The 24,145-nt window shown below is 35.2% G+C and overlaps 1 protein-coding gene and 1 long non-coding RNA gene across 2 annotated transcripts; one reads left to right on the top strand and one right to left on the bottom strand.

Annotated features, from left to right (window-relative positions):
• Positions 1–5,004: 5,004 nt before the first annotated feature.
• Positions 5,005–13,771, bottom strand: LOC118490649 (protein argonaute 16-like). The gene is made up of 22 exons (XM_035988415.1): positions 13,600–13,771; positions 12,418–12,695; positions 11,915–12,333; positions 11,692–11,828; positions 11,526–11,623; positions 11,349–11,446; positions 10,604–10,772; positions 10,389–10,505; positions 10,194–10,301; positions 10,040–10,102; positions 8,784–8,897; positions 8,530–8,695; positions 8,333–8,445; positions 7,695–7,832; positions 7,471–7,601; positions 7,332–7,397; positions 7,184–7,247; positions 7,001–7,112; positions 6,763–6,836; positions 5,923–6,017; positions 5,729–5,760; positions 5,005–5,509 (listed from the first exon to the last, which is right to left on the bottom strand). The coding sequence occupies exons 2-22, from the start codon at positions 12,652–12,654 to the stop codon at positions 5,334–5,336; spliced, it is 2,727 nt and encodes a 908-aa protein (XP_035844308.1). The 5' UTR covers positions 12,655–12,695; positions 13,600–13,771; the 3' UTR covers positions 5,005–5,333.
• Positions 13,772–21,762: 7,991 nt separating this feature from the next.
• LOC118490648 lies at positions 21,763–23,407 on the top strand. The gene is made up of 4 exons (XR_004889763.1): positions 21,763–21,988; positions 22,385–22,528; positions 22,700–22,774; positions 22,862–23,407. It is a non-coding gene; the product is annotated as an uncharacterized LOC118490648 (long non-coding RNA).
• Positions 23,408–24,145: the final 738 nt, after the last annotated feature.

Genomic DNA, 24,145 nt, shown 5'->3' with positions numbered 1-24,145 from the left:
ATACAATCCTAAAGGGTCGGATTATTGAAAGATAATTAATTAAGTTATTAATGCATAATGTGGTAGGCTCCTCTTTTGAAGGCGACGTTACCCTCGGCTAAGTTGTCTGAGTCAGCAAGGATACAGTCCTAAGTAGCCGGGTTAAAGTTTTAATAGTAGTTTAACTTATGAGGGGGTCAAAGAGTTTGGACCCCCGCCATCCAATACCGTTGGGTATTGAAGGAGGTCCTACTAAAGTTGACCCAGGTCCTTTGCAGGATCTATACACTGAACAATGGCAAGACTCTTACCAAACCGTTCTCTTAACCCCCGACAAGGTAGCCAACATACCTCCATATAAACCGTGGAGATATGAATGGTGAAAATCTTTTATTTTATATAGACAGTAAAATAATGACAAGACACCACGGACAAACGATAAGGAAGAATCACCTTCAACATAAGAAACTAGTTATTAAAGTCATTAATACATAACCAATTAAAAAGTGCAAAAGATTAAAAATAAATAGTATTATACTAAACACTTGTCTTCACCAAGTGATGTAAGAGACTTAGGCAAACATGACCTTTGATTGTCAAGAACTCTTACGATCAATCTTGGATCCCGAGACGACTCACACACTCTATGATGGACAATGGATGATGGTGGTGGATGATGGTGTTGTGATGGTGGTGGGTGGTGGTTGAAGTGTGAGAGAGGTGGTGTGCCAAGGGATGAGTTGCAAGAGCTCCAAGCACTTCTATTTATAGGCTGAACAGAAGCTCGGGCACGGCCCCGTGTCCATCCTCCTCTCTTTCTTCATTAAATGCAGTTTGTCTGCATTAGTTGAACACGCCCCCGTGTCCGCTGAGCACGACCACGTGTGCAGAAGCATATATGTACTATCAAGATTTGTCTGGATTCCGCGAATCTTATAGTTGACTACGGCCCCGTGTCCGCTGAGCACGACCCCGTGGTGGGCAATAGAAGCTTCTACAACTTTGTCATTTCTGCTGACACTTGGGCACGCCCCCGTGCGTGTTCAGCCCTATGTTTCCTTGTTTTGTTTGGGAAGATGCTGTCGGGAGGCTGGGCATGCCACGTTTGCTCCTTTTCTTGTATTTATGTTAGATTTAGCTGCCTTTTTGCTTCTTTTGTTTATTTGAGCTCATTTAATCCTGAAAATACAAAAGGAAGACAAAAGCACAATTTTTCCAACATTAGTACTAAAAGGGTTAGTTTTATGCTACAATTGATGTAATTTATATGTTGCATTTTGTGCACATTAGTTTTCAAATTTGTTTCCTCATGTTTCGTGGACATATCGTTTACCTTATTATCCCTATTCCCTAATTTATTTACCCTGTCTTAAATCACATCATGATAATTTTTGAAAGCTTATTAACCAAAATCTAAATACATACTAGGTGTTAGAAAAAATGAATATCGGTTTGCCTTCTTTAAAAGAACACAGTTCGATATTCGTATTAAAATTTCACCAATGAGAAGCACATATTTACGAAGGGAAAATCATGAAAATAGGTATCTTGACTACAAGGTTTAGTACAAGAACATAGTTCTTGCATTATAACATCAATGTCATGCACATATAACTATGTTCTTTTAAAGAGGGCAAACCGATATTCATATTAAAAATTCACCAACGCGAAGCACATATTTACGAAGGGAAAATGATGAGAATCCGTATATTGACTAAGAGTTTTAGTAAAACACGCATTGAATTTGTTGACTTGTAGAATAACTGAATAAACAAACCAATAAGAGAAGGACAAATAAGCAGAGCCGGCATCAAAATAGCCCACACTCCGACATTCCAACACCATTTTTAGTTGGCACATAAAACATAAAAAGGTACACTTGGATCCACATTTCACCCAATAACCAATAAATAAATTACAAGTGTAAAGTGCCGGCACTGGAAAAGAGAGATTTTTTTTGTGTTGGCTAAAATATTGTCTGCTCCTTTAGCCTGCCGGCTAAAATAGTGCCGGAATTTTTACATTTGTAATTTTTTGATTGGTGGACCTCCTTTTTTTCAACGACAAAAATAGTGGTAGCTCCTTTAGCCCGCCGGCTAAAATAGAGCTGACACTAACACTTGTAATTTTTTGATTGGTTATTTGGGTGAGATGTGGACCCAAATGTAACCTTTTCTGTCTATATTGGCAACTAAAAAGATGCTGAAAAGTCGGAGTGTGGGTTATTTTGCCATTTGGTGCCGGCTCTGCTTATTTATCCTTCTCTTATTGGTTTGCTTATTTTACAACTCTACAAATTCAATCCTATTTTGTTAAAACCCTTGGTTAACATGCCTATTTTCTTGATTTTCCCAGTTAGAGAGTAATGATATAATGATTTTATCATAATCTCTTGTAGACCGAACTGACTCGTTTGTATAAGGTTTTGTTATGGATCGTGAAGAAGGTGATGTAGAGAAAACATAAATAAAGATGAAAATGACATATAAGGATCATGAGTGGAAATTGACCTATATCTAAACCTACATTAATAAAAAGGAGTTGCAAACCATTGCGCGGAAGTTAGTGGGAATCATCACGTTTTTTTAAGGACAAATCAAGCTACTTCTAAGAAATTACATACATCTATTTTGCTGGATTTGAACACTTTACCTCATGAACAGAGGAAAGATATCTTATCATCACACTATATTCTTTAGAGATGAAAACTATCACCTTTTTTTGGGGTTAGACTATGGGGTATGGAGGAGCTTGGGTTGGAGGCATTGCTTGACATGTGACAGGTGTGGGCTCTACCAGTCCACACCCAAAAAAGTGGGGTGTGGAAGGGGCGTGGCTAGGCGGCATTGGCCAACGGCTAGCCCAACGGTCATCAAATACTAGCCAATCAAAGCCAGCCATGTCACCTCAGCCACCCGCCAGGCTCAATCCCCCACGCCAACGGGGCAACGCCATGGCCAACGCTAGCCGGGTGTGGTCTAGCCAGTGTTAAATGCATTTCGCCGCCCCAACCACGCCCCACACCCCACACCCCATAGTCTTAGGGTAGCGGGTAATTCACTAAGAGCATTCTCATCCAAACCATCAAAATCTGTGTGGGGGGTTTTTAAAATATAAGAAGTATAAAAAGTGGTTGTGAGTGGAGGAGAGAGAAAATGTTACTGTTCATCTGTATATTTGGGGGGACACTGTTCACCCCCTATACTTTTTTAATATATATTGAAAGTGGTTGTGAGTGGAGGAGAGAGAAAATGTAATATATATTGAAAAGGAGAGAGAAAAAGTATTTGTTTTTAGTGGAAATATATTGATATAGGAGTTGTTTTTTAGTGGAATGTATGTATATTTTTAGTGGATTGGATGTGAATGCTCTAAGACTGATGTGATCTTAGGTTTTATTTGTATATTTATTTTTTGATAAGTTGAAATTTGTGAAATCAAAAATCAAAATTAGTTTGTTTAGGTGTCAACGGTAACATTTTTTTTCATGGGTGTTACCGTAAAAGAAAACCTAGGGTGTCACCCAGAATTCAAATCTGTACATTGTACATAAAAAATTTCAAGCATGCCACACATAGAGGTGTAGAAACCGGGCGTTTTTTCTCCAACTGGCTCAAGCGTGAATCAGAGTTTCGGTTTGGGTCAACAAAAATCAGGACCAGTATTTCTTGGAACCAAGTGTTGACCGGGTTGAAACCAGTTACAACCGGTCATGTTTGATTTGACCGGATTGAAGCCGATTTTAAAGCATTGGGTCACAAACCGATTTCAAGTTGGCAGGTAGGGTAGATTCCAGACCGGGTCAAACTGGAACCGGCTTTTTTCCACCTCTACCCGTAAGACCCCTTTGGGCGGGAAAATTTACCTTTTAAATAATAAAAAAAAACATATAATTTCCTTTAAAATAAGTATATAGTTGAACCGTGAACAATTTATAAACACAAATAACGCTTTTACTATTCTTACATCCCTATATTTTATTCTCACACCCTTTTTCACTCTATATCTCTCTCTATATATATCTAAAATAATAGATATATGTGTTTATACAGTACTCATTGTAGTTCTTTATTTAAACTTAATTCGACAGATCTCTCTCTCTCTCTCTCTCTATATATATATATATAAGGGATGGTTCAAATGAAAACCACTTTTATTGTGAAAACTCGAAAACTAACTAAAAAAGCCTAAAAAACATACAAATTTTTTTTTTTACAATTTTTTTTAGAAAAATCGCTACTTTTTATATATGGAAAAAAATTTTCAAAAAAAAAATTTTTTTTTTGGTTGTACTGCATATGTGCACTAATACAGAAAGTCTAAACCACTTAACCCACCCCCCACCGACACCCCCAAAAACCTAAACCCCCCCACCCTCCCGAAAACCTAAAACTAAACCCTAAACATAAACCCTAAAAAACCTAACCCCCCCCCCCCACCCCCACCCCCCAAAAACCTAAACCCCACTCCCCCCACACCCAAAAACCTAATCCTAATCCTAAACCTCCAAAAAAAACTAACCCTAAAAGCTAAACTAGACTCAAAAAGCTAATTTTAAGCATGTAATGCACATTGTAGTACATGTTATATTGCACATGTGCACTACTATAATAATAGTATTGAAAACAAGACGACACCATAAATCTTTTTTTATGTCATAAAAAATATGCTCGAAAATACTTGAATGAAAGATAAGAAAATTTGTGATCTTATGATGCCATTTTTGTTTTAAAATGATAACGTATGGAGAAATGGGAAATGTTTGAAAAGTTATATATTTTTTGTTCCAATTTTACCCCTCCTTCATTAAAAGTCTTCTCCCCCCCCCCCCCTCCTTTTTAGTGGGTTTTAGTTAGTTTTCTAATTTTCACAATAACTAGTGGTTTTCATTTGAACCTTCCCCTATATATATATATATATATATATATATATATATATATATATATATATGTGTAGATTTTAAAGTTGGTTGTTAATTAGAAAGGTAGAACCAAATACAAGTAAAGCAACATGTGCACTTTAATAGAGTCCCAAAGGACCATATCATTATGGCTCAAGTTATGACTCGTTTCAAGAGCCCACATGACTGCTGCCTATAAAACACCCAACATCTCAAAACCTTTTCTAGATCCCAAAACAAGAAAACAGTTAGATGAGTCACTCCTACTCCAATCAGCTACACAAACCGACCCCCAAAAAAGACTAGACTATTCACCACATACTTGTCTCTACCAGGTGGCATCATGAGGGACGTTAATGACTACGCGCCTTACAGATTTACAACTAAGATTAAGAATTCTAGACATTTTAGTAGGTGTGCACCATGGTCAAAAAATGTAATTAAATGTCACACCTTAACAGAAAAACATGGAATCCTCAACATCTTCATCCAACTTTGGTAGCTTGGGGACTGGTATGCTTCCTACGGAAGTGAAGCTGTCCTTTTCAGAAGCAGTTTCGTTTAAATCTTCAAATTTTATAAACTGGCCCATTTGTCGAGCAGCTAGATGAGCGTAAGAAACGGGTGCCACTGCAAAATAACTTGTTTTAGTTTCAACAATAACCATAACTTTTTGATAAAATGATTCAAGTGGTTTTATGCATTAAAATACTCTTTAAGAGACTTTTAAACCATTTGGCCCGTTAGATGAAACATAGCCCAAAAGAGCCCATTTATATATAAACGGACCAAAACTCTGGGCTCTTATTAGGCTAGATGCAAGAGGTGCGTTACAGATGAAGAAAGTACCTATTGAAGTTGCGGCGCTGCCCCTTTGGGATCTGTGATGACATTTGGAAATGTTAAGAATAAAATTAATTTTTTATAGTTTGAAAGGGTTATGATGTTTCATGTCATGAAAATTTCAGAAAATGACCAATGTAGTTATTGAATTCTTTGAACTTTCGAGCTAAAAAACTTATAAACTTGACAAAAATACTCACACATATGATAGCGTAAGGATTAGATTCTGCAGGGCATCAGGAGAGAAACCAATCTCATCAAGCAAGACATGGTAGTGCGCGGGACGAGAAGTGCCCTGCAAATAAAAAATTATACAAATAAGTCCTAAGTTTTATATAAATAAAGAGCGTGTCACTGTTAGTTACGATTAAAAAACTATATAATGTTAATAATAATCTTTTTTTTTCATAAAGTTACCTAGAAGGTGTTATACATCATTATATACTTTAGGAAGATTTTTCAACCTTTTAAGCTAATAGTTCTGTTTTATCTATTTGACCCATTAAAGATCACACATAACACAATTACACGAATCACCGCATTCTCAAGTACATGTATCGGTATTGCCATCTAAAGGTGAAACACAAGTATCAATATCCTTTACCAAGTAAACATGCTTTAGGTGTTCACGGTACGGTTCGGTTATTAGCCTTAACTGAAACCGAAACCGAAGTGATCGGCTAATCTAATTTATTAACCATTCGGATTTCGGTTAATTAGTTCGGTTTATTCGATTAGTTTGTCGGTTTTCGGTTTGGTTATATGAATGGGGTTCGGTTTAATTGGTTAATTTCAGTTAACCAAGGGTACAAAAAAACCAATAACCGATCTTGGGAAAATTCGGTTTTCGGTTAATCAGTTTTTGGTTAATATGGTTTTCGGTTTCGTCAGTTTTTGGTTAACGGTTCACTTATTGCTCACCCCTAAATTGTGCCCTAATATGTAGTGCCAGCAAGTGGATTAAGAAAGCAAATAGAACTAGACATATTAATTACAAAATACAAATTAAATAAATAAGGAAAAGGTATTAGGAAACTCACAATTAATCCCGGTTGAGTACACATGTAAAAATCATAGTTTCTTGGATGCACCACATTATTGTCTACTACGGTACCTGAACATGCATGACCATGAAAAGAGAACATGCTTACTTTGAGTGAAACCATTCATTGTTTAAACAAGAAAAAACACACACGTAAAAGTAATTTGAGTGAAACCATTCATTGTTTAAACAGAAAAAACACACACGTAAAAGTAACAATTATAAAAAAAACAGACCAGAAGGAACATTTTCAGGGCCATTAGCTCGGAAGAACTTCGTGTGGTGCCTCTTTTGGGCAACGATCACTGTGAACTTCGGTGCATCAGCCTCACCAAGCAACTGGTAAGCCTGCATTTAGCCAACACTTTTTAGTTTGACCCGTTTGACTCACTTGGATAAAGCGTACATGAGAAACATACCTTGATCATTTGATCCAACTCATAATTCAGAACTTGATTAAACTGAGATTCACTCACACCATCTCTGAGAATAAACGAAGACAATTGCATAGAAGTATGTGAAGAGGTGCAATTTTTCATCATAAAAGAAAACCGAAAATACTAATACCTGAATACTATAATCTGAGTCGGCTTGCGTTTATTGCTTGTTCGATAAAACTCCAGAAGCAGTTCACTGTAAAAATAACACCGTGTCAATAAAGAAAACATCAGGACAAATATACAATACAACAGCAGTGTGGAACTACCTCATCATGCCATTGTCGGTTCCATCTTCTTGTGGTTCGAACAAACCTTGGATCATTTCCACTTTCGATGATTGAGTCCTAACACATGCTTTATATCTTGATATCAACGGCCAAGATTGAGATCCAACAATCTAAAAAATGTGCTCATTTTAACCAACAAAATAATAAATATTCACCCGGTAAAGAAATAAAATAGCCCATGAAGGTATACAGTATAACAGTACCGCAGCTATTGATGGGAGATCAGGCCGTCCCGGTGACCCGTGAGACACGTCCATTCCCATTATCATTGTTGGAGTGTCGTGTATGAGGGGTATACGCGATGACTGCTCTATTGATAACAAAGAATTGATCCCACCAAGCTTAAATAATAGAAAAAGAAAAACAAAATAACATATAAGTTGATTTAAGTTTATAGATGAACAGAAAAGGTATATAATTTTAGAGTAAAATGCCATTTTCGTCCCTGGGGTTTGGCCAGTTTTGTGACTTCCGTCCAAATGTTTGTTTGTCCGCATCTGGATCTAAAAGGTTTGAAATCTTGCTATTTTCATCCGGCTCGTTAACTCCATCCATTTTTCTCCATTAAGTCAGGGGTATCTCCGTTAAGGGCAATTCGGTCCTTTTCAGAGGTATTCAGTCTTTTTACACAAAGTAAAAAACGACCGAATTGCCCTTTAAGTTAACAAAAAAGAAGAAATGGATGGAGTTAACGAGCTGGATAAAAATGGCAAGATTTCAAACCTTTTGGATCCAGATGCGGAACCAAACCTTTGGACAATAGTCGCAAAACTAGCCAAACCTCAGGGACGAAAATGGCATTTTACTCAAATTTATAAATATAAAAATTTAAGTTGAATACCTTTGAGTTGATTTTCAAAAGCAAATTTGTGAGATATTGATCAGTGACCTTAAGTGGACACATGCATTGTGTAGGAATTCCATGATCACTTAAACACAATTTCTTCCAAGGACCTTCAAAAAATAAAAATAAAGGCTAAATAGGTGTTATTTTTTTTATAGATGCAACGCATTGTACACAACAGATAAACGAATTACCATATAGGTCACAATTCTTCTTCTCTGGTAATATGCAAAGAAGAAACTGCGGAGCACGTGTGAACTTTGCTAAAATATGGTCAAACATTTTTTCCACACGTACTACAGGCCCGTACTTTCGGTTATGTGGGTCTTCCTCCATTAGGGAAAATGGGCGATTAATAATCTGAGAAAAATAAAAACCAAAATCAAAATCAATACATTTTGAAATAAAACCAGACAACCAATTTGCGTATAGCGTAGGATTCACTTACGATTCCTTTATTCATTCCACAATCTATGAGTTCTCGGGAAAGATAACTTGCATCAAACTTCGTAGAGAAATTAACAACTGCCCAAAATTCTATTTTGGTGGGACTATAAAGCTTCTGCAAGAAAAAAAAAATTGGGAAAAAAAGAACAAGAATCTCCATTAGTTGTAATTCTTTATAACTGATCATATATAAGAATAATATAAATGGTAACATGACTTTGTGGAATTTAATAGTGGTGAGCAGAAAACCGAAAAAACCAGACCGAAACCGAAAAAAACGATTTAACCAAACTGGAAAAAAAAACGAACCGCACAAAAAACCAAAAAAAAAAAAAAAAAAACTTAACCGAAATTTACAGCTCGGTTAAGGTTTTGCATTTTATGAAAACCAAACGGAATAACCTAAAAATCATTTTTTGTGTTTGTTCTATATTGATTTAGGAACTATTAATTTTATTCTTGAATGTTAAGTATTTATAATAAAAACTTTTAACATGTTTATTTATCTTTGAAATGATTTATCTGTTACCTACAAGAAATAACAAAATTTAACATAAAAACTGAATGATTTTCCAAGTATTACAAAAGAAAATGTCTTAACAAAAACTTTAGAGAAACATAAAAATGGATTATAAGCATGGTTTTAAAAAACGTTTGAGGCATGCGCCTCAAGGCGAAACGGCCAAAAAAACGGGTCTGAGGCGCGCCTCATGGTGTTTTTAATGTAAATGCGCCTCAGAGGGGCTGAGGCGCTAAGAAAGCTGCGCCTCAGGGGATTCTGATAGCTGTTTTTGATGTTTTTTACTTTTTGTGCAATTTCAAGCATTTCATGTCTTTTTAAGTGTGTTTTTGATGATTTTGATGAATCTGATGATGAAATTAGTTAGTATTATTATTTTTATAATATATATATAATTTTTATATTTATTTATTAATACCGCCTCGGCCTTACGCCTCGTGAGGCGAAGGAAAAACGCCTCGAAAATCGTTTCCGTTCTTTTAAACCTTATAAGGTTAGGTTTATGTGAACAATATTAATTAAAAAGGTTAAATATAATAACTTAAATGCAAAGAAAGATTTTTAAATTTTGGATTATACTTTTTATTTTTAAATCTCGAGTAATTCTGTTCAAAAACCGGAAAAAAAACCCGAAAAAACCAACCCGAACCATTTCTAAAACCGAAAAAACCGAAACCAAACGATTTTAAAAAAAACAAACTGTGCACACACCTAGAATTAAATACCCTAGGAAATACCTTGTTTTTAAAGCTCCATCTCCCATTACTAGGAGAAAACTCTTCTCCATTGCCAACTTTTAACTACAATTGCAAAGATATCAAATATGAACAATATCGTGATCACATTTCCGAGAATAGAGAAATGTATTATAATATAAAAGTGAATAACAACCTTTGGTGGTTCAAGAACACGACCTTCAACTTGAGCAAGTTGTTTCTCAATAGAAATTCCACATGAAGAGAGTAATGGGTCATCATCATAATGATAGTTCTTCATAGCCTGATAGGTTAAACAACTGATCAAACTACAGAAATATAAAAAAAGAGAACGAATATACAAAGACTAGAGGTTTTTGTCTAGATTTACATTTGTTATAGCTTGCATTTTCTCTTGAGGTTTTTGTCTAGATTTTTCAACTACAGACGCTCTCTGCAATGTAGATAACGCCTTTGTATACCGTTGAAGTGACACAAGAGAACATAGCTGGGACCCATGGGAAAATAATAACATCGTTAGAAGGTTATGTCAAGCGTACAGAGAATGAAAATAAAGTTAACAAAAATAAGATACAAGCATACAACCTCTAATGGCAAATAGGTTGGCTTATTTGGTTTACCGACATCTATGCATGGTAGGTAAGCAGAGTAAGTAACTTCAATCTTACGGTGCTTGGTAAAATAATCAAGCACTGTAATGTTTATCGTCTGGTCATCATATGTACCGTTGTCTTTTTTCACTCTCAAAGGAAACCTTAAAATAAACAAAGCATATCAGTTGTCACACAATCGGGGCTGCAAACGAACCGAACGTTCAGCGAACAGTTCGGCGGGAAGTTCGTTTGTGTTTGTTCATTTAATTTAATAAATGAACAAACACGAACAAAAATTTCGTTCGTTTAGTTAAATGAACGAACATGAATAGAGGCCGTGTTCGTTCATTTATGTTCCTAAACGTTCGATAAGGTGTTCTTTGTGTTCGATAGTTTATTAGTGTTTTTTATTTTTATATTTTATTTATATACTTCAAAATTCCGATAAATAATATATTTAACAAGCATCAGAGTATTATATATTTAATATTTTGTTCATGAACGCTTGTTTGTGTTCACGACATCAGTTTGTGTTCATGAACGTTCATTTGCATTCTTTACCTAAATTAACAAACGAGCAAGAACACATTCATTTCCTTAACGAACGAACACGAACGTAAAATCTTGTTCGTGTTCATGATCAGTTCGTGAACAATGAACACATATATTTCCTTAACAAATCGTGTTCATTCGATTTGTTTGCAGCCCTACATACAACTAAAAGGATACAAACTTACAATTGTTGATTGCACGGCTTTTCACTCATCCCAGTGATCCGGAATGTCCAGTTGCTATGTGTCGTTTTAATTCTCATGTTTTTAAGAGTTTTCTTCGCCTGTCAAGAAAAGCACATAAGGTGCAAGTAAATATATATAGAGAAAATGATACGTAATTACGTATAACCTTTTTATTACCTTTAGCCAGTCAATAGACCGAGCATCACGTGCATTTTGGTTAGATTTTAAAAAATCAATCACTGGCCCAGGAGTAAGAATCATTGTAGACGATACGTCTACACAAACAAACACAAACATAAGTAAACTGTAAAGTCAACATGAGTAAACAGAAAAGTCAATCTACCCATATTCAGTGATAAACCGCCATGTGTTGACCGGAAACTAGAATAAAATCCACTGCATACAGTGACACCCCCTCCGACATCACTAAAGTTCCTCGAGTCATCATGAAAGAACGACTGTCTAACCAGAAGGCATCCTCTGCATCAAAAATAGACGTAATAAGCTAAAAAGATAACAAAAAATAAAAACCGACAAGCACTTTTGAAGAAAAAACGAAGACGTGCCTTTGAGCCGCTTGTTGTCTCAGTATAATATCAAGAACCCTTATTGCATCTTGAAGTTTTTCAGGCTCAAATCCTTGAACGGCAAGAGAAACCGGTTTTAAGGGTATTTCTTTAGCATAACTGATCTCTACTTTAAAACTCTTCTCCTGTAAAGACCGTTTTACCCTTTTACCAGATTCACTGAGAATCCCATCATCAGCAGGGCTTCCACACCGGTTTGCATAAGAATCTTCTAAAACAATCGTGAACTCATACTTGTTTTTCGATAAAGGCCCAACAGTATACAGGCTCTTTTCTCCATCATATGCAAATTTCTTACCAGAAAGTTCAGATGAGTACGTTTGGTAAAGTTTATCAAGTATTTTTCTTCCTAGAACTTTGTTCTCAATCACTATGTTATCTTCGGAAGTTATTGACACCTGCATTGACATGACATTATAGGTAATAGTCAAATATGTGCTTGACTGTAAAGATTATGAGCAATTAAAACTTAAATACCGTACATTGTACTGGTAGAATATCGCATCTGGATTGTTTACAAAAACTTTGAAGTGATTAGCAAGCAAAGAAATGTGTCTTCCGTTGCTTCCAAATCCAGGCCTACTGATAACCGAACGGTTAGGAGTGTTTGCTTCATGATCTGACTCCACGTCGAGTTGTATAACTTCTGGCGAAGGTGCGGATGTTGGGGGTGATAAGCATGAGGAACCGTTAGCACCTTCACCATTTACCGTCTCCATCTTTTACATCCACAGGATTCCTTGATGATTTGAAGAAATTACTGTATAAATAGGGATGCAGGACACAAGAAGTAATAAGATGGCATACGGATAATACAGAAAGAAGCATTCAGCTATTTATTAAGTATTGTAATATAGACACAGGGTTCATGCAAACTCGGGTCTCCCTATTACTTGCGACTTGTGCACAAAGTCGAATGCTATTTTCGCCACAAGCTGATTTACATGTTGACACTTATTATATAATACACTAGTGGAATTCGCCTGCGCACTGCGGCAGCGGGATATGCCCAAAAGGATATCGACCATGAAAACGAATACCGGTATCAGTTCCGATAGTAACACCAGTACCAACGTTGTTCGGTTGTAAGTGGCTATAACTTCTGATACCTAATATTTTACTCTATTTTGGATACAACTCCGCCTTCAACAAAATTTATAACATAACTGAATGTGTCGAAAACAACATTAAAGACAAATGCGTAGAAAAAGTTAACGAACGGCACCAAAAGCCAAACAGTAATTTAGTACTATACAGAAAGATCATCACTCAGTCATTTTACATAACCTTAATATTGAAATCAAAAGCTTGAACTACCAAAATTCACATGTATTATACAATGCAACTTGAAAACAGGTCTGTCAAATAAGAAAACCCTAAAAACATCCATAAGTGTTCAAAATTATACAATGCAACCAGTAAAAACAAATTAGAGGCCTAAAATCAGATCATAAACACCAAAAAAAAGCATATGAAAGTAACAATCAGGCAGCAAAAGGTTGAAGTAACGACTATGACCTAGAAACAACAACAAGGATTGAAATTTTTATAAAAAATTCAGGTAGTTTAAGCAGTTATAACACTCGAAAACAAAATGACGGATAGAAATGAAGATCAAGTGAGGATCGTTCTACAGAAATTGAAAACGAGCATTGCGAAATTACCTTTTGCAAATGATGACGATGATGATATTTAGGGTTTTACGGAAGAATGGAGAGTAGAATGAGCGTTGATTTTCTCTCTCTCCGGCGTCGTTTTGGTAGCTAGAGCGAGAGTCAAACCAGTCGTACGTCTTCAGTGTGGCTACCGCAATATAGTGTACGAAAAAAAAATTGAGGTGATTGGTGTTTGGGGTTGTTTGTTAAAATTTAAGAGGGTTATTAATATTAACATTCAACAATATGCATAATTGAGTGTGTTTGGACTTTGGGATTTTAAGGGTGGGTCGTGTAACAAATTAAAACGGGTTCGAGTTAACACGAGTAATGGATTGTTTTAAAAAGTATCGTCTTGTTTTGGGTCTTGATAAGATTGAGGTCATGTTAAGATAAGTTATTTTATGAATACCACATAAACGGCATCCTTCGGCCTTGGTCACGCCACACACCCCTTTGTTCCTTGTTAGTTAAATCATGAATTGTATTGTATTATATATTGATTATGTTTCTAACATGATTACAAAAGGGGTCTCTGCATAGGGAATAATGTTACACTTTATAACTATGTATCATATAACATATAACTGGTATAATATTGCCTCATCACCGCAGTCCTCTATCCCCAGTCGCCACCGCCTCCAGTGTAACACCTGGTAAAATCGTGTCCAATAATGTTAACACACATGTCATAAACCCTAATGAAGTCAAACTTTGACTATGAAGGACTAATGTTGTCAAACGATGAAAAGATGTATGTGGAGGGACTAAAAGCGTCATTATGCAAAACTTATGCCTCTGAATGACCTTTTATGGTATTTGTATTCATTAACGAGCCACATGTTGGAAATACGATGCCGTTTGTGAATTAAATCATAAGTTTGGGAATCAAGGGGTTAAAAGCGTTAACATGTTCAATTTAACCTCTGAGTGACCTTTTAACGAAACCTGAAGCCTAACGGTGTTTGGTTATACTTCCAAGAACACTTACAACTTAACTAGGAGGGTCAAATGTGCCAATTACGAAAGATATATTGAATTAAAAGGTTAAGGGACCACAAATGTCAAGTTTAAAACTTGATTTGCTGAAACCATGAGGGGTCGCACTGCGCGACACCCCCCCCCCCTTGCAGTCGCGCGACGCGACGGGTGTATCTGGGCAGAATTTTTATGACAACTGCAAGTTCATTCCTTGTTGCCCACACATACCACCCTATACACTCACAACTCGAAACATGGAGCTCTTCGACGGTTTTAGCAATCAGCTAGGACACTTGTGAAGATCTTAATACCACCCTAACACCTGGCTTCATCCTAGAATCTCATGAATTAGTATAAATAGAAGCTTTGGTTGCCATTCTTCCTTGCTTATTTCAAATTCACTTCTCTTCTCATTTGCTTTGGCATTCTTGGAGATCCCTGATCATAAAGGAGCCTCCCCTAAGTTCAATCTTTGAGCTAGGACCTGTTGTAAGTGTCCCTAGTCTCTGATTTTCGGTTTTTAAGCTTTTAAAAGCCGAAAGTCAAATTTTCGCAAAAAGGCTTTGACTTTCGGTTTAGACCTTAACGGTCCAGCCATTGTTCGAGGCGAATATGGCTATGTGATCATAATTAGGTAGGTGTTAATCCCTCAAAAGGGCACCTCCTAATTACCATGTTTACTTGGTCAATTGTCGGGTCAAAGTTATTAAAATAAAAGGTCAAACGGGTCAGTTTTTAAAATAAATCAAATCTGATAATGCATAGGTTATAAAATGTGTTTTATCACTTTAATAACTTGATAAATATTATTAGAACATGTATAAACATGTTCAACCGGACAATTCCAGGTTTAAGGTCGGTTCGCAACCAAAAGTCGCAAAAGCTTGACTTTTGCTTTGACTTTTAGTTCTGACCCGAATTAGCATAATTTCTTTATACCTTAAGGTTCCTTTGTGACCATATTATGTTGTAGTATAACCCTCTGAGGTTATATTACAAAATCACCTAGTAATCTGAGTTCGTTTACTTGATTCCGTTATTATGCTTAATGTTGACTAATATGTCCTTTTTGTTTAAATATAAGATTTTTAATATAAGTGAGCATGCAAATGAACTAAGTACTGATTTGTAAATATGTTTAGCACATTTTGACATTTACATTTTGGTCATTAACTGAAGTTACATAATAAATCGTAAAACATGCTTTTATAAGGACTAAAATACCCTTTTGCATGCAGATTGAGTTTTAAACATAATTTTAACATAAAACTCATTACTCTAACGCCCATAAATTTTCTAAACATTCTTACTATGCGGAATGTAGGCCCCTTTTTTTAGCTTCAATTTCTAGAAACAATTATAGTGTCTTGACTTTCATTTGATAGTTACCATCATTTAAACACTTACATATTTCATGCCAATTTTTATAAAAATTTCGGCATGACCCGTTCGTAATACGGATAACCGTTACGGTAACAAAACCTGTTTACAATCCATTTTACAACTCTAAACTTGAACATAAATAAAACAAGACACTACGTCTGACTCATGAAGCTTACACGGTTTAAAACTACCGAATGCCTAAAAAGGCAAGTAAAACATGATGACCCGTCTAAGTCGGCGATATAACCTGACGGATGGACAAACCGACATTACTGACCCGATCTCGGATTTGTCGCCAAACCTTGTTCCATTCATTAGTCTGCGAACCTCTAGTTCCCATTATACCTGAAATCCAACATGCACATTATGAGTTCTATGTATAATATATATTAGATAACTCAAATAGGTGGATTCTGATCTATATTTTTCATAAACTTCCAACGAACTCGACTCCATTAATTTCATAGTCAACTATCGCTTCCAACTTGTGAATCAACCTCCACTAGAATTCACAATTAAGCCACCTGTGATAAAAATCTCATTCAACTATTAGACCATTAATATTTATTTCTAACAGATCCAAAGATTTCATTAATGCTTTACTTAGCCAGAATCCAAATCGTTTTCATTCATGTGGATCAAGTGACCCAAATCTACTTACTTACCCCAAGTTAAATAATTCGAGACAATAGTTTAACCAGTTACCACTGTAATCTAATCCACTTACTAAATAAACATCATGGTTATGATATTTGTACACAACTTGGAATCATGTGCATATGTACTTATTTAATCCAAAGCATCCCATTTATTAAGATTGTGGTTTGGAAGCCACGTACTAAGTTGACTTTTAATAAGTCAACAACCCTTTATTAGATTAACCGTTATCAACACATCTAAAATTCTACCTTTAGTTTAAAAAAAAACATAATAATCACCAGGCAAGTCATGTACCCATGACTTGAATTCATCTTACCAATTAAATAGTTTCAAATTTATGATATAGATACTTACCATACTCGTGGGTTATGATTCCCTTGTCCATGGTATTCTCCTATGAATACCTCTAATTTAACATTTCATACTTTAATATTCTCATATAAGTTCCACATTAAACCACAAGATGTTCTACGTATACAAGTACAAGAACCTGCAAACAATAAACCTATGTTCCTGCATACAACTATTAAGTGCAAGAAGCACTTACCTTGACCCGTAAGTAGTTGATACGTATTCCATATGTTCGTCTCGTTGTCTCCCGAGTTCGCGCCCAAAATGGCATGTACATATCCTTTCATGTCCACGTTTACATGTCGTTATTAGCAAACGTTATAACTCATATTATCAATTACTTTATTCATACATCGAGAAATTCTACACATGGTTCTATATACCACATACGCGTGTTATAGTACACATTCCACCATACATTAAATTAAATACATTCATACATGCATAATTACCAATGATTACATAACAATACATACAATTTACAATTCGTAATGCCATAGACCATTACTAGTAGGCAACTGCTAACATAATATGGCCTAGATCCATTATCACATCATTCATAACATAACCAATTCAACTTACCGTCATGTACGTCATATAATAAACTAGCAAATATTCACATGATCTCCTTATTCTCACAATAGTGTTAGGAGTCTAACCTTATTATTCATACCTTGTTGACTTTCTAAAAAGTCAACTGTCAATCATACACACTTCCAATCCGATAAACATATAACCACTTAGTAACATTACTTTCATTAATTAATCATTCACTAACATGTATAGCTCAATTCACTGAAAATAGGTTGTTTTGTGACGTCCGTTTACTGTACTTACGAGCTTGCAAAAATTACAATCTTTTTATATGACGTGCCCCTCGGAGGGGTAAACACCTATGTTAAATTTTTAGAGTCTAACTCTCTACCAAAAATTTTTAAAAATTCATTTACTAAGCTGCAATCTGATTCGTCACTTCTGACTGCAGCTTACGGAAAAATTCATTTAAAATTATTCGTTTATCCGATTGACGAAATTCCAGTTGGAAATTTTTGGAATCACCTGAAACTACCTACAGTAAAAATTTGAGATCATAACCCAATTCCTAAATTGAGTTATGACATTCGTAATGGGCTGCAAATTCTGTCAGAAAACGCAGCCTGAACCTTCGACACGAAAAAATTCATAAAACGTTCATTTTTCGTTGAAAAAATGCAATTCTAGTTGGGTTTGAAAGTTTTTTCCTAGAAGTTCATCACAAACTCAATAAACATCAGTTTTTGACAAGATTTGACCCAGTTACAGCCGATTACATTCGGCTGTAACTTTCTGGACAGATTTAGTTTTCATCAAATCTTTTCTAAATATCTCTCATTCTAACTTCACCTAGACATTTCATCATACACCTTGTGTGCGTACTACCATCTAAGCCTAATGTACAAGTATTTTCCTTCTTTTTCTTCCTAGTTCTTTACTTTTAATTATCAACATAACAAAACATCAACTAATTTCATACCATATTCAAGCTAACTTGCAAGAATTCATCATATACAACATAACTTATCAAGAATTGAACAAAGATTAGACATGGGTGACATACCCATGTCGTCATCTTCATCATCTATGGTGGGTTTCACCTCCAAACACCTAATTGATCAAAATCATACATAACACATGTTCTGTATGGTGATTCTAACACATAATGTTGCTTAATTTCATTCAATTTCGTGGATTGATCAAAAACCCACTTCTTACAAAATCACCAAATCATAAATTACAACTTACTTGAGGTGAAGAACACCTGAATAATCATAATCTCAGTTCATGCTTCCGATTTTGAGCCTAATTTCCTTGTCAATTTGGAGGTTCTTCATGGATTAGGGTTTACACCCCTCTCCTTTTTCTCCTGTTGTGTTCGATCCACCAGACACGCACAAACATTGTGTGTGTTTAATTTTCTTTTTTTTCTTTTATTTAATTTCAAATTTCCACTTTGGTAACCTTAGTCCCTTAAGTTTATGACACCATCATAATTGCCACTAAATTTCATTCCTTTACTTATCTTGTTAGGCATTTAACTAGGTATAATAACCAAGTTATTATATTTCATTTAATTAACATGGCAACATACCTACGTATTAAATATTTGATTTTTGGGGTGTTACAATTACCTACTGTTATGATATCATATTTAGGATTAATTGGGATCTCAAGTCAGATTACTTACTGAGTTTATGCATATATTTTTGTATTATGTTATTAAATGACGATAATACCCTTTTTACATATGAATTGGGTTTTAAACATAATATACATGCAAAACCTTTTTACTACTGATATATTATGAGAAATAAAATATTTTGTCTGTTCAAAGCTAGTCATAACCTCATAATTACTTAAACTTCGAAATTAACGTCATTTACCGACTTTTACGCTAATTAGGTGCATAGTATGGTTTTAAACCATACTTAGCACCCAAGACTAATTACCTACTGATTTTATAAACCATTTTTTTAATATTTTTACAGTAGATATAAGTCATGAACTCAAAATCCCAAATAACTCCTTAAAACTATCTATGAAATGACCATAATGCCCCTACGATGCATAGTTTGGCCATAAAGCATAAACCACATATATGTTTGATATCTTACTGATATAATATCTTAAATTAAATATTTTTACAGAATGTTTATGACCAAAACTTCAGTTTACATGCAAGCTCCTTTTATAAATCATAAAATGACCAAAATGCCCTTAGGGGGCTTAATTCGGTTTCAAAACCTTTATGGGCATACATGTTGATATCCTACTGATGTCATAGCATATTTTAAGCATAATAATATATGGAACTTGTATACGACTCATCCGGTTACCCGTTAATGCCTATACACGTTCGGTTTGGTTTATGTGACTAGTTTGCATAAATTAACTGAAACGGGTTTGACCTTATCATTTAAACTTCAAAATCCAAAATGTATTTAGTTTACCCATATTATACAAGTCTTCATACTTGTTGGGTCTAAATTACATTCCATTCCGGTCATCGCTTAATCTAGCGTATCGTATCGTAAATCGTTCTTTAAGTTAACCGGTCTAAGTCTACGACTTAAATAAGACTCGTGAGTATTTTAATAGGTTAATATTACCTTCATTCCAGACTAGGAAGCCCTAGTAAAAACTACATTCGCAAGTCTAAGTATATTATACGACTGATTTGTTTAACTCTTGGTTATATAATCAAAGTTAAAACCCAGGTAAATACTTTTAACTTATTTTCCCTTATACAGGCTTGGGTACGGTAAATTATTACCGCTTGGTCGGGTATGGGATCACTTGGTCGTATTGTGACTAACAAATCCGCATAACCCGTTTTAATCCGTATTGTTTGATAACATAAACATTGGGGGTTAACGTGACCGTGTCCTGGATATACTCGACTCATTTAATTGCAAATGGCCAAGACCTATGCACGGGGTGTAGGCGTACACCTGACAAATATAAATGCTAAAATTTAAATTACCCACAAGTTAGGGATAACTCCTTTATGGGTTTATAAAAGTGGTGTGTCGATTAATCATGTTTCGGCTTCTATATTGGACCCCATATGTGTGACAAACATGTAAATCTGTATACAAGATTATAAATGTAATTGTCCCAAGTTATAAAAGAATTTTTCGTGCCTTGTGCACTTAAACCAATTTTCTTAAACATTTTCAAATGAGTCAGTTAATTGTATTTACCAGTGTAAATTGATGTATTTTCAAGGGGTAACTTTGCAAAAATGTAACCAAGTTTATGAAGTGTTCTAATTAAGTCACTGAAACTTTTTTTTATCTCTTTAAAGTCACTGAAGTTTCATTTGTTGTATTAATATTATGTAATTATAATGTTATTGGGTTACCAATGATGATGTGTCAGGTTTCATTAACTTTTTAAAATTTTTAATATTATGTGGAAAATATATATAATGACATGTATTTTGAAACTAAAAAAAGTATAAAAAATCATATATTTATTCTAAAATTTACTAAATAAGGATTTTTATATTAAGATTGAAAAAACATATATTTTTTAATCGTAAAGCTATTTTTTTAGTTTGTATTTGTAGTGATTTATACTAAAAAAACATAAGTTAATAATAAATTTCCTATATTTTTAGTAAATTTGAAGTCAATTGGGACTCTTTAGTTCTACTTCTTACTGTTACTAGTTCTGAAAAAAATGATATCTTCAAAACAGGGGATACAAACGTAGAAGATGATGAAATAACAATACATTGATTAAGCATTAGCAAACAGATACAAAATTGCACAGAACATTCAACTACGGATCTACAATCCTTCCAATTATTTGTCATACAATACCATTCGATTCAACCAAAACGCAAAAAGCAATCTAAAAAAACACACTAATCTGGGATTCCGAAGAAAGAAACCATATATGGTCGTCATCATCGAAAGTTGTTGGTCATCATCGAAGGTTTGGTCGGTCGCCGGAGCCTCGGAGGGTCAGTCGTCGGTCGCCGGAGGGCCATGGTTGTGTTAGGAGGTAGTCGAAGGGTCTACCGGTGTGGTGATCGGGGTTCTGAAATGTTGGCCAGTAGGTTGTGAGGGTTTAAAGGGATTATTTAAGATGCATTTCTATTAATTTATATACTATATATAAGCATTTCCCATGTACAAATAAGTAATTTCCTTAAAAATTTTAAGATGGGAGATAAAGAGTTAAGTTTAAGGACCTATATTTTTACCATTATGTTCCATCTCTACCCTTACTATCTTCATCAATCAAAAGTATCCCAACTCTGCTCGTCTTTCACCATCACCATAATTGAATAACTGAATTCCATCATTTAAGCCTCTCCAACAAAAAGTAAAGAGACGCCCGCTTCACTTCATCTTCCCCTAACCTCTCCAATCCCATACACACTACATAGCCTTTCTGCTTTGCTCTCGGTGCGAACCAACGAACCACCACCGCCTGCCTCTGCCGGGATTGTGGGTGCTCCGATTGCAGTCAGCAGGTTGCTATTTTTGATCGCTGTTTCCGAATTAATATTGCTTAGAATTATGATAATTGATCTGGAATTGTTCTACAATTGGGGTTAGGGCTCTTAACTTCCTTAATCTGGCGGGCCAGATTCAATTTGGTTATATGTATGTATGTCTGCAAGTGTAATTTTTGAGCAAATTGTTTTTAGTGGATTTATTTTATGCAAAATTGATTTATAATTGATTGTTATTTTATGGATTAGGGTTATTTCTAAACAGGTGGGTGTAATTTGGGAAGTAGGGTAAGGAGTAGTGTAAGGGAATTGGTGCTAAGACACACTAAAATTGCAGGGAAATTGGCCCTAATGTCTTCTCTTTCAGACCTTTCCTTAATATCTTTTTCCTTCTTTTTTGTGATGACGGTGCAGGTATGTTGACTGAGGGAGGGAGATATTATAGATGCTGGTTAATGATCTGATCATGTGGAATGATGTGGCAAAATCAACACTTTGATTCGGGTTTGGGTGACTTTGTATCCTGTCATCCTGTTTCACAACCGGTGTTAGCTTCAGGTAATTCATCCTCTTACGCCTCTTTTGGTTCTTACAAAATTTCAGTTTTATCAAGGGTACAGAATAATGAAAACCGCATAATATATTGTACATTATTGATCAACTTTATATAGGAATACACTGAAGATGTTACAATAAACCCGAACTAAAGTGTTTTATCTTTGTTTTCAGCATGGTTGCTTTGGTATCTCAATTGGGTCTTCTCTGTTTGTGTGTTTTGTTCATCTCCAACATGATTGCGCAAAGGTTAGAAAAATAGTTTACTATCAGAATCTTTAAAATTGATGGATAATAATCTGTTCTTTAGTAACCTTTGGAGTCACAAACTTGCAGGAATGGGATTGAAAGCAAGAGAGAACTAAAGCTTAAAGAAGAGGATATTCTAAGAGCTGCTAGAGTTATACTTCCTGCAGTAAAATGATTCAAGACGAATATATAGTTATATAACATTTTAATGGGGGTTAAAGTTGCATTTGGATTACTCGGCAATGACTAGAAATCAAAAAAGGCAGCAATGGTGGTGGTTTAGAGCATGTTTACACGGATGCATGGGCATCTGCATAGAGTTCGGTTGCAGTTGGAGCTGCATTAGTGGCTGATTACGTGTATTAACCTTCTTAAGAAGAGCTAGCAATTGATACCGGTTCTTTAAAAACCTTAAAGGGTGACACGTATTATAACGAACATTTGAGGTAAAGGATCAAAATACTTGCGCATTCAACTCTAAGAGCAACTTAAACAACATTCTTGTTTTCTCATGTATACAAGAGATGATTGGGTCTCAGTCAAGTCAGTCAATGAGCGGCCAAAGCATGTCTAAGATGGTCAACACGTCTGTCGAGGAGCTTGGGTGCGTTTCGGATTATAAACCAGTGACGCGGGAAGGTATATACACACACCCAAACCTTTAAGTTAACTATTATAATTTTATAAAATACATAACGAGCTTAACAGACTGAACTAACTTGTCTATATGCCATTGCTTGCTCCTTCGATTCATGCTCTTGAAAGTTTGGTGATGCAATTGTCCCTTGTTTTCTCTCTCTAGCTCTACTATACAGATAGATGTTTTTGTGCTAACTCTACTTCCAGCTCAGTTGAAATCTTTTCTTTTTGAGGTAAAACCATATTCCTACTGTGATGTTAGTTCCTGTTCTGTTTCATCAATTCAAACTTATGACTCACTTGATTTGGCTTCTTGCTCTTGAAATACATAAAAAAGGTATGATCTTTTATTTTCAAAATTACATTTCAATAAAAGGGTGCAATTGTTATGGCTTAGATGAGGCTAGGAATTAGTGACATAGAGTAGAAACCAATTAGCACACCCATATGTGATTTGAGACATGAGCTTGGGCGCACTGTGAAAAGAAAAGAATTAATGACAGCTGTAGAACTGTATTAGAAGCAATGTTCATTCTAACACCCTTACCCATTTTAAGTAGTTGCTCATTTTAACCTGTTTTCAACTAAAAAAATGTTTTAATTTGGCTTAGAATGACCCGTTAAAAACTACGCATGCTGACAATTACCCAGGAGTAGGGCTGTTCGTTTTTATCCGAAACCCAAAACCCGGCCCGAGGTCGAAGTCACCCGAACCCGAATTAGAGAATACCC

The sequence above is a fragment of the Helianthus annuus genome, chromosome 3, assembly GCF_002127325.2.
Source record: "Helianthus annuus cultivar XRQ/B chromosome 3, HanXRQr2.0-SUNRISE, whole genome shotgun sequence".
NCBI classification, from domain to species: Eukaryota; Viridiplantae; Streptophyta; class Magnoliopsida; order Asterales; family Asteraceae; genus Helianthus; species Helianthus annuus.
Note: the sequence above shows the minus strand (reverse complement) of the source record. Positions and strands in the feature narration are given on the sequence as shown.

Coding starts and splice junctions, on each gene's coding strand:
- LOC118490649 (XM_035988415.1), bottom strand. CDS start 12,654: ATGGAGACGGTAAATGGTGAAGGTGCTAACGGTTCCTCATGCTTATCA. Junction 10,103..10,193: donor GTGTTCTTGAACCACCAAAG/GTTGTTATTCAC, acceptor TTGCAATTGTAG/TTAAAAGTTGGCAATGGAGA. Junction 7,602..7,694: donor ATCTCCCATCAATAGCTGCG/GTACTGTTATAC, acceptor CACATTTTTTAG/ATTGTTGGATCTCAATCTTG.